Source organism: Hyperolius riggenbachi, chromosome 3 (assembly GCF_040937935.1).
Source record: "Hyperolius riggenbachi isolate aHypRig1 chromosome 3, aHypRig1.pri, whole genome shotgun sequence".
Taxonomy (NCBI): domain Eukaryota; kingdom Metazoa; phylum Chordata; class Amphibia; order Anura; family Hyperoliidae; genus Hyperolius; species Hyperolius riggenbachi.
The window spans coordinates 210,358,033-210,373,041 of NC_090648.1; the positions used below are offsets into that span (position 1 = coordinate 210,358,033).

At 43.8% G+C, this 15,009-nt stretch overlaps 1 protein-coding gene across 1 annotated transcript in view; it reads left to right on the forward strand.

Moving 5' to 3' along the window:
* Positions 1-15,009, forward strand: part of LOC137562270 (uncharacterized) — a 294,902-nt gene that overhangs the window by 162,681 nt on the left and 117,212 nt on the right. Inside the window, exon 16 of the mRNA XM_068273603.1 lies at positions 4,548-4,657. Within this exon, the coding sequence (XP_068129704.1) occupies positions 4,548-4,657 (110 nt within the window). The remainder of the gene's footprint in view (positions 1-4,547; positions 4,658-15,009) is intronic.

Sequence of the window (15,009 nt, forward strand, 5' to 3'; positions counted from 1 at the left end):
CCATATAGAGATTATTTAGATACCGGGTTGTTTGAACCACCATTCGCCTCATGGGAAATCGGGGCCTTGGTGGAAGAATTTGATTTTGATTGGAAAGCCTTTTGCGATTTTTACATCGCAAAAAGCGAAGATGTCTTGAATGATTGTCTTGACTCTATGTACCTTTTGATTGATTCTGATGAATGTGATTAGTGTGTTGTGGATCTGGTGATGTTTGTATGGCAGACGATTTTGGATGAATTACACACACACCAATCAATTGATCCCAATAAAGAGGTAAAAGTTTCCCGTTCTGTTCCTGCTCCAGTTCCATCTGTAGACTGTGCGCACTATGATTGTTCATCCTTTGTTAAGTGTGCATGGGAACCCCCGTTTGAGAAATGGGAGATCCAGCTCCTGGTCTATGAATTGGAAGGTGATTGGAGATCGTTTTGCAATCATTATCTTTCTAAAAATGAAGCAGTTTTGTATGCGTGCATTGAGTCTGCGTGCACTTTAATCAAGACTGGTGAATGTATCTCTGACTTTGTGACTCCGCTGTTTGACGTGTGGAGAATGATTTTGGATGAACTACATGCTCTTCAATCTGCTAATTCTTGTAAAAACACATTGTCAACGGACGATTGTTCCAATCCTCTGGATTTAAAGAAAGTGAGTTCTGAATGCATTTCCTTTCCCAAAGCTACTGAGTGTTTGAAGCCTGAGTGCAAGTCGTTCAGAGCAGTTGCTTGTGTGGAAGTTGAACCAGTGCGGTCTGATGTTGCCACTGCACGTATGGCTGCAAAAGGTCTGTGTGGTCCTTTGTCTAAGAAAGACAGATATTTTCCCTCAGGTTCTCTGAGATCGTCCATTTATGAACCTACTATGGGGAAAATTCCTAAGTTATGCAACTTTACGAAAATTATTGATGTGTCTAATAAAAAATTTTCTGTTGTTGTCGCCACTTCTTTTGCAAATGAATCTATGCCTTATTCTGTTCACACCTGTGAAGGCCTGTTGCCTAATGACAGTTGCTCCAGTGTTTCTGTCCCAGATGCCTTGCAGTCTGCTACGCAGATCGCGGAGGTTTGCGCTATGGAAGCATCAGTTTCGCAACCTAAAGTGATCTTGGATCCGCAAATTTTGCGTTCTGTCTCCTCGGATTCGACATCGTTAGCCGAGTCTAAAAGTGAGACAGCACTTTGGTTTTACGAATCTGACTCTGAAGCATTTTTGCTGGGTCCAGAGAAGGTTTCTCTGAGCCTGCCCTGTACCATGAATAACAATATGATGTCCAATCACACTGACATTTGGGAACCCCTTTCTTGTTTTGAAGAAAGTTCTGACTCTCCACCCTGTACTCTGGATGAGTCAATATTGCCTTGTACAATATCTCCTGCAGTGTCCCTAGAGGCTCGTCTAGGTATTGCTGCTATTTTCACCTGCTTTTCTGCAGTTTTGGAATTGCAAGCTAGTTTGACTGCTACGCAGAATTCTGGGTGCAGTGAGATTAAAGTTAGGGAGTCAGTGTGTGGTCCAGTGAATATGCCTGTACATTCCCCTCATGATTATGAAATTCAATCTCAGTTTATGGTGGAACCTTCCTTGGGACATCTGCCCTGTCCACAAGATAAAGTTTCAGTTTTGCCCTGTAACATGGATAGTTCAGAATCCTTCCTAGAAAACTTGAAAAATGATGTTCTGGAGGTCTCCGAGTTCCTCCCAAAGGGTGCAGAACTTGTAGGAGATGTCTCCTGCCCCCCAAGTCCTTCTGAAGTGTTACCCTCTTCCGTAGGCATTGCTGCCTTGCTGGCTACCTTTTCAGCTCTGATGGAGCTTCACTCATATGTAGTCAATGATGATATTATTGTCACAGAAATTTCTGAATTTGTATCCGAGTCTTCTTTTGAAAGTCCAGTGCCTGTGACCTCCACTCATGATGATTCTCTGCCCGGTACTGGTTTTGGTCTTGTCGTGACGGACTCTGAGGTTGGCAGTTCCCCGACATGTCCTGAGGTTTCTCCTGTGCTGGTGTACCCCAGTGTGCTCTGTGACCCAAAAAGCCCAAGTGTGCCTCGGTTACCAGCGTACTCAGATGCTTCCTCGGTGGAGACATGCTCTGATATGGCCTACCTGCTTGCATGCCCAGAAGTGGTCCCTAAAAGTCTGGATGGGTGTCCTCGTAATTCTGAATCTGGAATTGTCATTGGTTCCATGGGGGTTCTTGGTAATTCTCCATGTGAGCCTGGTGATTGTTCTGCCCTCTTGGGATCTCTGTGGAGCTTCAAAGGGTTCTGGGAGATTCCGGGAGAAATTTTGCTTGGTACCCTGGATAAGATCAACGGTGGCTTTTGTGTTGTAAGGGACACTTCGAACAGGTATTGTGGCAGGTTTGGTATTTTCGGACGCTCCTTGGAAGGTGGTGGGTTTTGTCTGGAGGGTGTCGATGGCTTCTTCTCTGGCGTTCACAGTCCTGATGGGTGTTATACTGAGACTGGTAGTACTGATGGGCATGTTTCGGTGGCTTCTGTTTCCGATGAGGTCGGTTTCGGGTGGACTGACTCTGGAATTGGACCTTGTCGGGCTGCCCCGACCTTCATGAGTCTTCTGTTAGAGTGGTTTGAAGATATCAGTTTTGAGGGTCGTCTGGAATTGGACCCTGGAGGGGGGGGGGTACTGTGATGATTTGCTCAGCTGCCTGTGCAGGCAGGCAGCTTTCTGACCATTGTGTAGGTTTGCATGCTGCAGGACTCTGGAAAGAAGAGCTTCTGTCAGTTTTGCAGCTTGTGCTTGCAGAGGAATTTGCATACGTTGTCATGCAAATTGCCTGGCCACATTCATTGGAGGCATGTACTATAAGTACTATGTCTTTCCCACAATGCTTCGCTGGTCATAAGGAGTCTTTCTGTGAAACACTCGGGAGAGCGTCAGCCATGCTCTTGGTTTGAAGATCAGCTTAGAGTAATTCCTGGAAACTGTGCTAGGCAGATTCCCTAAGTGCAGTTAGGATTGTTTATCTGTTTGTTTGTTCTGTTGCTGTTGTCCTGTCCCAGCGGTGGTGGACAGGAAATGGTTCTGATCTCTTTTCTTGGAGTATAGCTGGTGCAGCGGTTGCTACCAGCTATCTCTTCTGTTCTGTCTCCTGGGATCGCCCTAGCCACTTTTCGCTAGCGCTGTGGATCCTTCTGTTCTGTCTCCTGGGATCGCGCTAGCCACTTTTTGCTAGTGCTGTGGATCCTATCTCTCGCTTGTCCCTGTTTTCGTGTGTCTGTTTCGTCTGCTACGCTTGCTGGAGGCTCGGTGAGGTAACCATTAAGCAAGCGCTCGCGTCCTCTGTTTCATGTTTGTCTGTCGATGGTTAGTTAGGCGTGCTTGTCTCTATTGTGCTTATCATGTGGAGACCGCGCATAACCGCGTGCACTGTTGCGAATGAGTGCGGTGTTCGCGGTTAGCTAGCGTTTGTTATTTTCCATATCTCCTCATTGTATGATTTGCTGTGCCTTTGCTATTCTCGTGCTCCGCCTTGCTGTAGCCTTGTGTCACGTCTGACGATCGCACCTCTCGTGATCGTGTTCCAGCTTCGTATCTGCTGTGGTGTGTGCACAGTCGCGGGTTGGCGACTAGTTTTATGCACACACACACAATCTGTCTCTGTACTCACTCTCAATCGCTTCTCTTGCGATTACGGTTCTTCCCTTCGTACAATTCCTGTCTGGCGTGTGTGGTAGAGCAGAGGAGCTGTTCCTCTGCACTCCACAGCTCCACCTGCCATCAGGAATTTCCCTCTGCAGGTGCGTTGCACCTTTTGCTGGGTTCCTGCAAATTTATACGCTTGTGGAGAAAATCCGCCGTGTCAGCGCACGTCTGGTGTGCTGACCACGGAGACGATTCCACAATCGTTACATTAATTCTGGATAAGCATGCATTTATGCACATTGTCAGACACTTAATACAAAACTTTTCTCATGGATGTTTAATACTACTGAACTATGAGACAAAATAAAGTTGGCTAAAATGATACCTCCTAACTTTTTGAGATAAAAAGGAGGGACCCTTAAGCCACACCCCTAATTACTACCACGGCTCAACCATCGTTATCCATACCATAAAGCTTTATTTAAACAAAATTGTAGTTTTAAAATTCAAATCACACTGGTCATTTCTATCCTGGTTCATTCTCCTTTATATTAACATTTGGAAATAAGAAATATATCAATTTAATGTATGGGAATACAGTTAAGAGTCAATTAAACACAGTTTTTTAGTAGAAAAATACATCTATTTACTCAGATCTGTACATCAGTCCTGAAAGAGGGACACATGAAGAAGAAAGAGGGACAGAGGAATCGGGTCCCCAAAGAGTGACTGCCCCTCCAAAAGAGGGACAGTTGGGAGCTATGGCTAAAATGACAAATGACAGGTTTTATAGGTACTAATAAAGTAAAATGAATGAACCTCTGTAAGTGATATTTGCAGCGTTGCCTCTTTATAAGCCAGTCTGCATGCTAACTTACACTTTATCTTTTAATATATTAATTTACTTTTTACTGTTTATGATTATTTTACAGATATTAATCTGAACAACCTACCTCCATACAACATATCTGTGAACTTTCTCGCCCAGGTGCCATATGATACATCTACTACTGCAATGCTAACAAATCAGACAGTCCTTTGGGTATGTTCTCGCATTGTAAATATGAAGCTTACCTATAAAAGTGCACAAAAACAGAAAACTTACTGTTACAAACTTTTGTACTCAGGCCAACATGTACTGGTAAATATACCTAAAGGTGGCCACACACCCATACACCATACAATTAACCACTTCCCGACCGCCTAACGCACAGGGGCGGCCGGGAAGTGGAGCCCGCAAGGACCAGCTCACCCACAGAGGCGGCGGTCCTTGTAAGGGCATGGGTGGAGCGATCGCGTCATCCGTGACGCGATCCTCCGCCGGCGCCTGTCTCCGCATACCTGCCGCAACATCCTGCCGGCCATACGGAAGCGCCGGCGGGATGTTAACCCGACGATCGCCGCATACAAAGTGTATAATACACTTTGTAATGTTTACAAAGTGTATTATACAGGCTGCCTCCTGCCCTGGTGGTCCCAGTGTCCGAGGGACCACCAGGGCAGGCTGCAGCCACCCTATGTCGCACCCAAGCACACTGATTTCTCCCCCCCCTGCCCCAGATCGCCCACAGCACCCCTCAGACCCCCCCCCTGCCCACCCCCCAGACCCCTGTTTGCACCCAATCACCCCCCTAATCACCCATCAATCACTCCCTGTCACTATCTGTCAACGCAATTTTTTTTTATCCCCCCCCTGCCCCCTCCTGATCACCCCCCCCCACCCCTCAGATTCTCCCCAGACCCCCCCCCCCCTGTGTACTGTATGCATCTATCCCCAGTGATCACCTGTCAATCACCCATCAATCACCCCCTGTCAGTGCCACCCATCAAATCAATCAGCCCCTAACCTGCCCCTTGCGGGCTATCTGATCACCCACCCACACCAATAGATCGCCCGCAGATCCGACATCAGATCACCACCCAAACGCAGTGTTTACTGGTGAGTTCATAGAAGATTTTATTTTTTGTCACAAGTTAGCGGAAAATGACACTTTGTGAAATAAAGCCAATTAAAATCAATTTCCGCTAACTTGTGACAAAAATAAAATCTTCTATGAACTCACCATACTCCTAACGGAATACCTTGGGGTGTCTTCTTTCTAAAATGGGGTCATTAGTGCAGTTCCTATACTGCCCTGGCATTTTAGGGGCCTTAAACCGTGAGGAGTAGTCTTGAAACAAAAATGACCTGTGAAATCCTAAAGGTACTCATTGGACTTTGGGCCCCTTAGCGCAATTAGGGTGCAAAAAAGTGCCACACATGTGGTATCGCCGTACTCGGGAGAAGTAGTACAATGTGTTTTGGGGTGTATTTTTACACATACCCATGCTGGGTGGGAGAAATATCTCTGTAAATGGACAATTGTGTGTAAAAAAAAATCAAAAGATTGTCATTTACAGAGATATTTCTCCCACCCAGCATGGGTATGTGTAAAAATACACCCCAAAACACATTATACTACTTCTCCCGAGTACGGCGATACCACATGTGTGGCACTTTTTTGCACCCTAACTGTGCTAAGGGGCCCAAAGTCCAATGAGTACCTTTAGGATTTCACAGGTCATTTTGCGGCATTTGATTTCCAGACTACTCCTCATGGTTTAGGGCCCCTAAAATGCCAGGGCAGTATAGGAACCCCACAAATGACCCCATTTTAGAAATAAGACACCCCAAGGTATTCTGTTAGGACTATGGTGAGTTCATAGAAGATTTTATTTTTTGTCACAAGTTAGCGGAAAGTGACACTTTGTGAAAAAAAACAATACAAATCAATTTCCGCTAACTTGTGACAAAAAATAAAATCTTCTATGCACTCACCATACTCCTAACGGAATACCTTGGGGTGTCTTCTTTCTAAAATGGGGTCATTTGTAGGGTTCCTATACTGCCCTGGCATTTTACGGGCCCTAAACCGTGAGGAGTAGTCTGGAAATCAAATTCCGCAAGATGACCTGTGAAATCCTAAAGGTACTCATTGGACTTTGGGCCCCTTAGCACAGTTAGGGTGCAAAAAAGTGCCACACGTGGTATCGCCGTACTCGGGAGAAGTAGTACAATGTGTTTTGGGGTGTATTTTTACACATACCCATGCTGGGTGGGAGAAATCTCTCTGTAAACGGACAATTGTGTGTAAAATAAAATCAAAAAATTGTCATTTACAGAGATATTTCTCCCACCCAGCATGGGTATGTGTAAAAATACACCTCAAAACACATTGTACTACTTCTCCTGAGTACGGCAATACCACATGTGTGGCACTTTTTTGCAGCCTAACTGCGCTAAGGGGTCCAAAGTCCAATGAGCACCTTTAGGCTTTACAGGGGTGCTTACAATTAGGCACCCCCCAAAATGCCAGGACAGTAAACACACCCCACAAATGACCCCTTTTTGGAAAGTAGACACTTCAAGGTATTCAGAGGGGGGCATGGTGAGTCCGTGGCAGATTACATTTTTTTTTTTGTCGCAAGTTAGAAGAAATGGAAACTTTTTTTTTTTGTCACAAAGTGTCATTTTCCGCTTACTTGTGACAAAAAATAATATCTTCTATGAACTCACTATGCCTCTCAGTGAATACTTTGGGATGTCTTCTTTCCAAAATGGGGTCATTTGGGGGGTATTTATACTATCCTGGAATTCTAGCCCCTCATGAAACATGACAGGGGGTCAGAAAAGTCATAGATGCTTGAAAATGGGAAAATTCACTTTTTGCACCATAGTTTGTAAATGCTATAACTTTTACCCAAACCAATAAATATAGGCTGAATGGGTTTTTTTTCATCAAAAACATGTTTGTCCACATTTTTCGTGCTGCATGTATACAGAAATTTTACTTTATTTCAAAAATGTCAGCACAGAAAGTTAAAAAAGTCATTTTTTTGCCAAAATTCATGTCTTTTTTGATGAATATAATAAAAAGTAAAAATCGCAGCAGCAATCAAATAGCACCAAAAGAAAGCTTTATTAGTGACAAGAAAAGGAGCCAAAATTCATTTAGGTGGTAGGTTGTATGAGCGAGCAATAAACCGTGAAACCTGCAGTGGTCTGAATGGAAAAAAAGTGCCTGGTCCTGAAGGGGGTTAAAGCCCAGGGTCCTCAAGTGGTTAAAAGATCCAATTTTAGATCAATTCAATAATTATGATCGGTTGTTCCAAAAAATCGAAAGCTTTTGTCATTCGTTTGAGAAATCTAATTGAATTTCCCGTTTTTATACAATAAAAGAAGATCAGGAGTGTTGTATTTTTCTGGTCAATTTTTATCAAAATTGTACGGTGTGTGGTAGATTGTCAGTTAGTTGATGTACAGACCCAAGCAATTTTTTCTGAGTTTTCAATCATTTTTTTTCATAATTGGGGAAAAATTGAGCACACGTGTGTGGTACATGGGTCAGATTTTTGAGATTTTACAATGAATAAAAAAAAAAATGTATTGCAATTCTTGAATAGAAAAGATATTTTAAAAATTGTATGGTGTGTGGCCAACTTTAATTCTCCAACTCTGTGACAGCCATAGTCCTAATATGATGAAAAAGGGAGGGCTATTTCTAACTTTGGGAATTTTTTTACAAATGTAATGCATGACATGTAGTAAATTCTGTTAAGGATAGCGTAATACATTCATTCCTGTTGAATAAAGTGAGGGGGAATGCTTTCTAGTGGCCACTGTGGTAAGGGTGTTATTAATTAGCAAGTGCAGTTTTTCACCACCTTCTCTGGTTAAGTTAGAGGAGAATAAGATGACGTTTCATTGGATTGGACATTCAGTATTAGACAGCTAGACAAACAGAGGATCAGTTTGGTGTCAAGACACGTAGAGTTGAGCTGAAATTTTCGTAATTTCGCATTACTATAATTACGCATGCGAAATTTGCGATTACGATGCGAAATTAGCGTAGCGAAATTGCCATTAAAATCGTAATTGAAAATACCGTAAGCGTAATTTTCAATGCGAAATTTCGCGTTTCGTTCATGCCGTAATTTCGCATTAAACGCTACCGTAATTTCGCGTTAAACCGTAACGCTCCGTATAATATAAAAAAGCCGCCGACTTTAAGGGTTAATAGCAAAGCCCCCTTAAATGCTAAGAGCCTCAAATTTGGAGAATATATTAAGGAGATCAGGAGGAATAAGAGGAAAAAATTTTTTTTCAAAAAGACCTTATAGTTTTTGAGAAAATCGATGTTAAAGTTTCAAAGTAAAAATGTATACATTTAAAAACCCGCCGACTTTAACGGTTAATAGCAAAGCCTGCTTAAAGTTTAGGAAAACCTAATTCCTAGGGTATATTAAGGGGATCAGTGGGAATAAGAGGAAAAAAAATTTTTTCAAAAAGACATTATAGTTTTTGAGAAAATCGATTTTTAAGTTTCAAGGACAAAAATGTCTTTTAAATGCGGAAAATGTCAGTTTTTTTTGCACAGGTAACAATAGTGTATTATTTTCATAGATTCCCCCAAGTGGGAAGAGTTTTACTTACTTCGTTCTGAGTGTGGGAAATATAAAAAAAAAACGACGTGGGGTCCCCCCTCCCAGACCTCTTTAACCCCTTGTCCCCCATGCAGGCTGGGATAGCCAGAATGCGGAGCACCGGCCGCGTGGGGCTCCGCACCCTGACTATACCAGCCCGCATGGTCCATGGATTGGGGGGTCTCGGAAGGGGAGGGGCAGCCAAGCTTTCCCCTCCCCCTCCGAGCCCTTGTCCAATCCAAGGACAAGAGGCTCTTCTCCACCTCCGATGGGCGGTGGAGGTGGAGGCCGCGATTTCCTGGGTGGGGGGTTCATGGTGGAATCTGGGAGTCCCCTTTAAAAAGGGGTCCCCCAGATGCCCACCCCCCCTCCCAGGAGAAATGAGTATAGAGGTACTTGTACCCCTTACCCATTTCCTTTAAGAGTTAAAAGTAAATAAACACACAAACACATAGAAAAAGTATTTTAATTGAACAAAAAACATAACCACGAAAAAAGTCCTTTAATATTCTTAATTAACCATTAATACTTACCTGTCCCTTTAAATAAATGATCCCACGCAATATCCTCGGAAATGTTCTATCAGTTACAATGTAACAAAGTTATTACAATGTAACAACTTTGTTACATTGTAACTACGCCGCACCCGACGTCACTCACCGCCGCCACCGCGTCTGTGCTGCAGGACCCGACAGAGCTCTGAGCTATAGCTCAGAGCTCTCGAAAGCATCTTTGTATTTGGGCTCCAAGGAGCCCCATTGGTCCTTAGCAGACCAATGGGGTTCCTTCTGATTTGAAGGAACCCCATTGGTCTACTATGGACCAATGGGGCTCCTTGGAGCCCAAATACAAAGATGCTTTAGAGAGCTCTGAGCTATATAGCTCAGAGCTCTGTCGGGTCCGTGCAGGACGCTAAGTCCCCGCCGGCTCCGCTGCCCTCCCCGCCTCTCCCACATGTCACCCACATGTCACCCACATGTGGGTGACATGTGGGTGACAGATGTGGGCGGGGTGGACAGCGGGAGCTGCGGGGACTTAGCGTCCTGCACGGAGGTGTATGCGGCGGCTGAGCGGCGAGTGGCGTCGGGTGCGGCGTAGTTACAATGTAACAAAGTTGTTACATTGTAATAACTTTGTTACATTGTAACTGATAGAACATTTCCGAGGATATTGCGTGGGATCATTTATTTAAAGGGACAGGTAAGTATTAATGGTTAATTAAGAATATTAAAGGACTTTTTTTCGTGGTTATGTTTTTTGTTCAATTAAAATACTTTTTCTATGTGTTTGTGTGTTTATTTACTTTTAACTCTTAAAGGAAATGGGTAAGGGGTACAAGTACCTCTATACTCATTTCTCCTGGGGTGGGGGGGTGGGCATCTGGGGGACCCCTTTTTAAAGGGGACTCCCAGATTCCACCATGAACCCCCCACCCAGGAAATCGCGGCCTCCACCTCCACCGCCCATCGGAGGTGGAGAAGAGCCCCTTGTCCTTGGATTGGACAAGGGCTCGGAGTGGGAGGGGAAAGCTTGGCTGCCCCTCCCCTTCCGAGATCCCCCAATCCATGGACCATGCGGGCTGGTATAGTCAGGGTGCGGAGCCCCACGTGGCCGGTGCTCAGCATTCTGGCTATCCCAGCCTGCATGGGGGACAAGGGGTTAAAGAGGTCTGGGAGGGGGGACCCCACGTCGTTTTTTTTTTATATTTCCCACACTCAGAACGAAGTAAGTAAAACTCTTCCCACTTGGGGGAATCTATGAAAATAATACACTATTGTTACCTGTGCAAAAAAAACTGACATTTTCCGCATTTAAAAGACATTTTTGCCCTTGAAACTTAAAAATCGATTTTCTCAAAAACTATAAGGTCTTTTTGAAAAAAAAATTTTCCTCTTATTCCCACTGATCCCCTTAATATACCCTAGGAATTTGGTGTTCCTAAACTTTAAGCAGGCTTTGCTATTAACCGTTAAAGTCGGCGGGTTTTTAAATGTATACATTTTTACTTTGAAACTTTAACATCGATTTTCTCAAAAACTATAAGGTCTTTTTAAAAAAAAATTTTCCTCTTATTCCTCCTGATCTCCTTAATATATTCTCCAAATTTGAGGCTCTTAGCATTTAAGGGGGCTTTGCTATTAACCCTTAAAGTCGGCGGCTTTTTTATATTATACGGAGCGTTACGGTTTAACGCGAAATTACGGTAGCGTTTAATGCGAAATTACGGCATGAACAAATAACCATTGTAATGCAAAAATTACGCGAAAATTACGCTTACGCGAAATTTCGCGAAATCCTTCTTTATTACGATTATGTACTTACGGCCATAATCGTGATTACACTAATTACGCGAAATTTCGCGAAATCGTAATTAGGTCATTACGCTCATCTCTAAAGACACGCCCCTTGCTCAGTGTACAGTACAATGCATGGTCTAATAATAATGTATGTACATTGTATGCTACATTTATGATGGGGTGTGTCTTGACCCCAAAAAGATCCTCATGCTGTATGGAATCCTTATATAACTTATATGGAATCCTTGGAATAACTCATGGTTGAGTGTGCAGACCATTTTCTACTGGTATATTGCATCTGGCATTGGTGCCATTGCCCAGGTCTACCCGCCTCCTCAGCAAGGGCAGCGATCCAGACTACAGCTGTGCTATCTGCCTCCCTACTACTTGGATACTTGTAATCTAGTTCAAAGGGTAAAGCATTATTTTTAAGGCTCCTTTTGCATTTGGTGCGGTGTGATTGTAAACAAGAAGCACAAGAAGCTGCACCACCTGTTATAGCCACAATGCGACCAGATCAATGAGGCATACTTTCCATTGAAAGTATGCCTCACTGCCGGGGGTTACCGAAAGAGATGAGCGTAATGACGTAATTACGATTTCGCAAAATTTCGCGTAATTAGTGTAATTACGATTATGGCCGTAAGTACATAATCGTAATGAAGAAGGATTTCGCGAAATTTCGCGTAAGCGTAATTTTTCGCGTAATTTTCGCATTACAGTGGGTATTACGAAATTAATGCGTATGGCCATGCTCCCAAGCGGAAAAGTTGACGCATGGATCAATGTTAGGTAGCCGCCGACTTTAAGGGTTAATAGCAAAGCCCCCTTAAATGCTAAGAGCCTCAAATTTGGAGAATATATTAAGGAGATCAGGAGGAATAAGAGGAAAAAAATTTTTTTCAAAAAGACCTTATACTTTTTGAGAAAATCGATGTTAAAGTTTCAAAGTAAAAATGTATACAGTTAAAAACCCGCCGACTTTAACGGTTAATAGCAAAGCCTGCTTAAAGTTTAGGAACACCAAATTCCTAGGGTATATTAAGGGGATCAGTGGGAATAAGAGGGAAAAAATTTTTTCAAAAAGATCTTATAGTTTTTGAGAAAATCGATTTTTAAGTTTCAAGGGCAAAAATGTCTTTTAAATGCGGAAAATGTCAGTTTTTTTTTGCACAGGTAACAATAGTGTATTATTTTCATAGATTCCCCCAAGTGGGAAGAGTTTTACTTACTTCGTTCTGAGTGTGGGAAATATAAAAAAAAACGACGTGGGGTCCCCCCTCCCAGACCTCTTTAACCCCTTGTCCCCCATGCAGGCTGGGATAGCCAGAATGCGGAGCACCGGCCGTGTGGGGCTCCGCACCCTGACTATACCAGCCCGCATGGTCCATGGATTGGGGGGTCTCGGAAGGGGAGGGGCAGCCAAGCTTTCCCCTCCCCCTCCGAGCCCTTGTCCAATCCAAGGACAAGGGGCTCTTCTCCACCTCCGATGGGCGGTGGAGGTGGAGGCCGCGATTTCCTGGGGGGGGGGGTTCATGGTGGAATCTGGGAGTCCCCTTTAAAAAGGGGTCCCCCAGATGAAGGAGAAATGAGTATAGAGGTACTTGTACCCCTTACCCATTTCCTTTAAGAGTTAAAAGTAAATAAACACACAAACACTTAGAAAAAGTATTTTAATTGAACAAAAAACATAACCACGAAAAAAGTCCTTTAATATTCTTAATTAACCAATAATACTTACCTGTCCTTTTAAATAAATGATCCCTCGCAATATCCTCGGAAATGTTCTATCAGTTACAATGTAACAAAGTTATTACAATGTAACAACTTTGTTACATTGTAACTACGCCGCACCCGACGTCACTCGCCGCTCAGCTGCCGCATACGCGTCCGTGCAGGACGCTAAGTCCCCGCTGGCCCCCGCTGTCACCCCCGCCCACATCTGTCACCCACATGTCACCCACATGTGGGTGACATGTGGGTGACATGTGGGAGAGGCGGGGAGGGCAGCGGAGCCGGCGGGGACTTAGCGTCCTGCACGGAGTCCGGACCCGACAGAGCTCTGAGCTATATAGCTCAGAGCTCTCTAAGCATCTTTGTATTTGGGCTCCAAGGAGCCCCATTGGTCCTTAGCAGACCAATGGGGTTCCTTCAAATCAGAAGGAACCCCATTGGTCTGCTAAGGACCAATGGGGCTCCATGGAGCCCAAATACAAAGATGCTTAGAGAGCTCTGAGCTATATAGCTCAGAGCTCTGTCGGGTCCGTGCAGCATGGACGCGTATGCGGCGGCTGAGCGGCGAGTGGCGTCGGGTGCGGCGTAGTTACAATGTAACAAGGTTGTTACATTGTAATAACTTTGTTACATTGTAACTGATAGAACATTTCCGAGGATATTGCGAGGGATCATTTATTTAAAGGGACAGGTAAGTATTAATGGTTAATTAAGAATATTAAAGGACTTTTTTCGTGGTTATGTTTTTTTGTTCAATTAAAATACTTTTTCTAAGTGTTTGTGTGTTTATTTACTTTTAACTCTTAAAGGAAATGGGTAAGGGGTACAAGTACCTCTATACTCATTTCTCCTGGGAGGGGGGGTGGGCATCTGGGGGACCCCTTTTTAAAGGGGACTCCCAGATTCCACCATGAACCCCCCCAGGAAATCGCGGCCTCCACCTCCACCGCCCATCGGAGGTGGAGAAGAGCCCCTTGTCCTTGGATTGGACAAGGGCTCAGAGGGGGAGGGGAAAGCTTGGCTGCCCCTCCCCTTCCGAGACCCCCCAATCCATGGACCATGCGGGCTGGTATAGTCAGGGTGCGGAGCCCCACGCGGCCGGTGCTCCGCATTCTGGCTATCCCAGCCTGCATGGGGGACAAGGGGTTAAAGGGGTCTGGGAGGGGGGACCCCACGTCATTTTTTTTTTATATTTCCCACACTCAGAACGAAGTAAGTAAAACTCTTCCCACTTGGGGGAATCTATGAAAATAATACACTATTGTTATCTGTGCAAAAAAAACTGACATTTTCCGCATTTAAAAGACATTTTTGCCCTTGAAACTTAAAAATCGATTTTCTCAAAAACTATAAGGTCTTTTTGAAAAACAATGTTTTCCTCTTATTCCCACTGATCCCCTTAATATACCCTAGGAATTTGGTGTTCCTAAACTTTAAGCAGGCTTTGCTATTAACCGTTAAAGTCGGCAGGTTTTTAAATGTATACATTTTTACTTTGAAACTTTAACATCGATTTTCTCAAAAACTATAAGGTCTTTTTGAAAAAAAAATGTTCCTCTTATTCATCCTGATCTCCTTAATATATTCTCCAAATTTGAGGCTCTTAGCATTTAAGGGGGCTTTGCTATTAACCCTTAAAGTCGGCGGCTTTTTCATATTATACGGAGCGTTACGGTTTAATGCGAAATTACGGTAGCGTTTAATGCGAAATTACGGCATGAACGAAACGCGAAATTACGCGTTGAAAATTACGCTTACGGTATTTTCAATTACGATTTTAATGGCAATTACGCTACCGTAATTTCGCATCGTAATCGCAAATTTCGCATGCGTAATTATAGTAATGCGAAATTACGAAAATTTCGGCTCAACTCTAGTTACCGAGGCAACGCAAATTCAA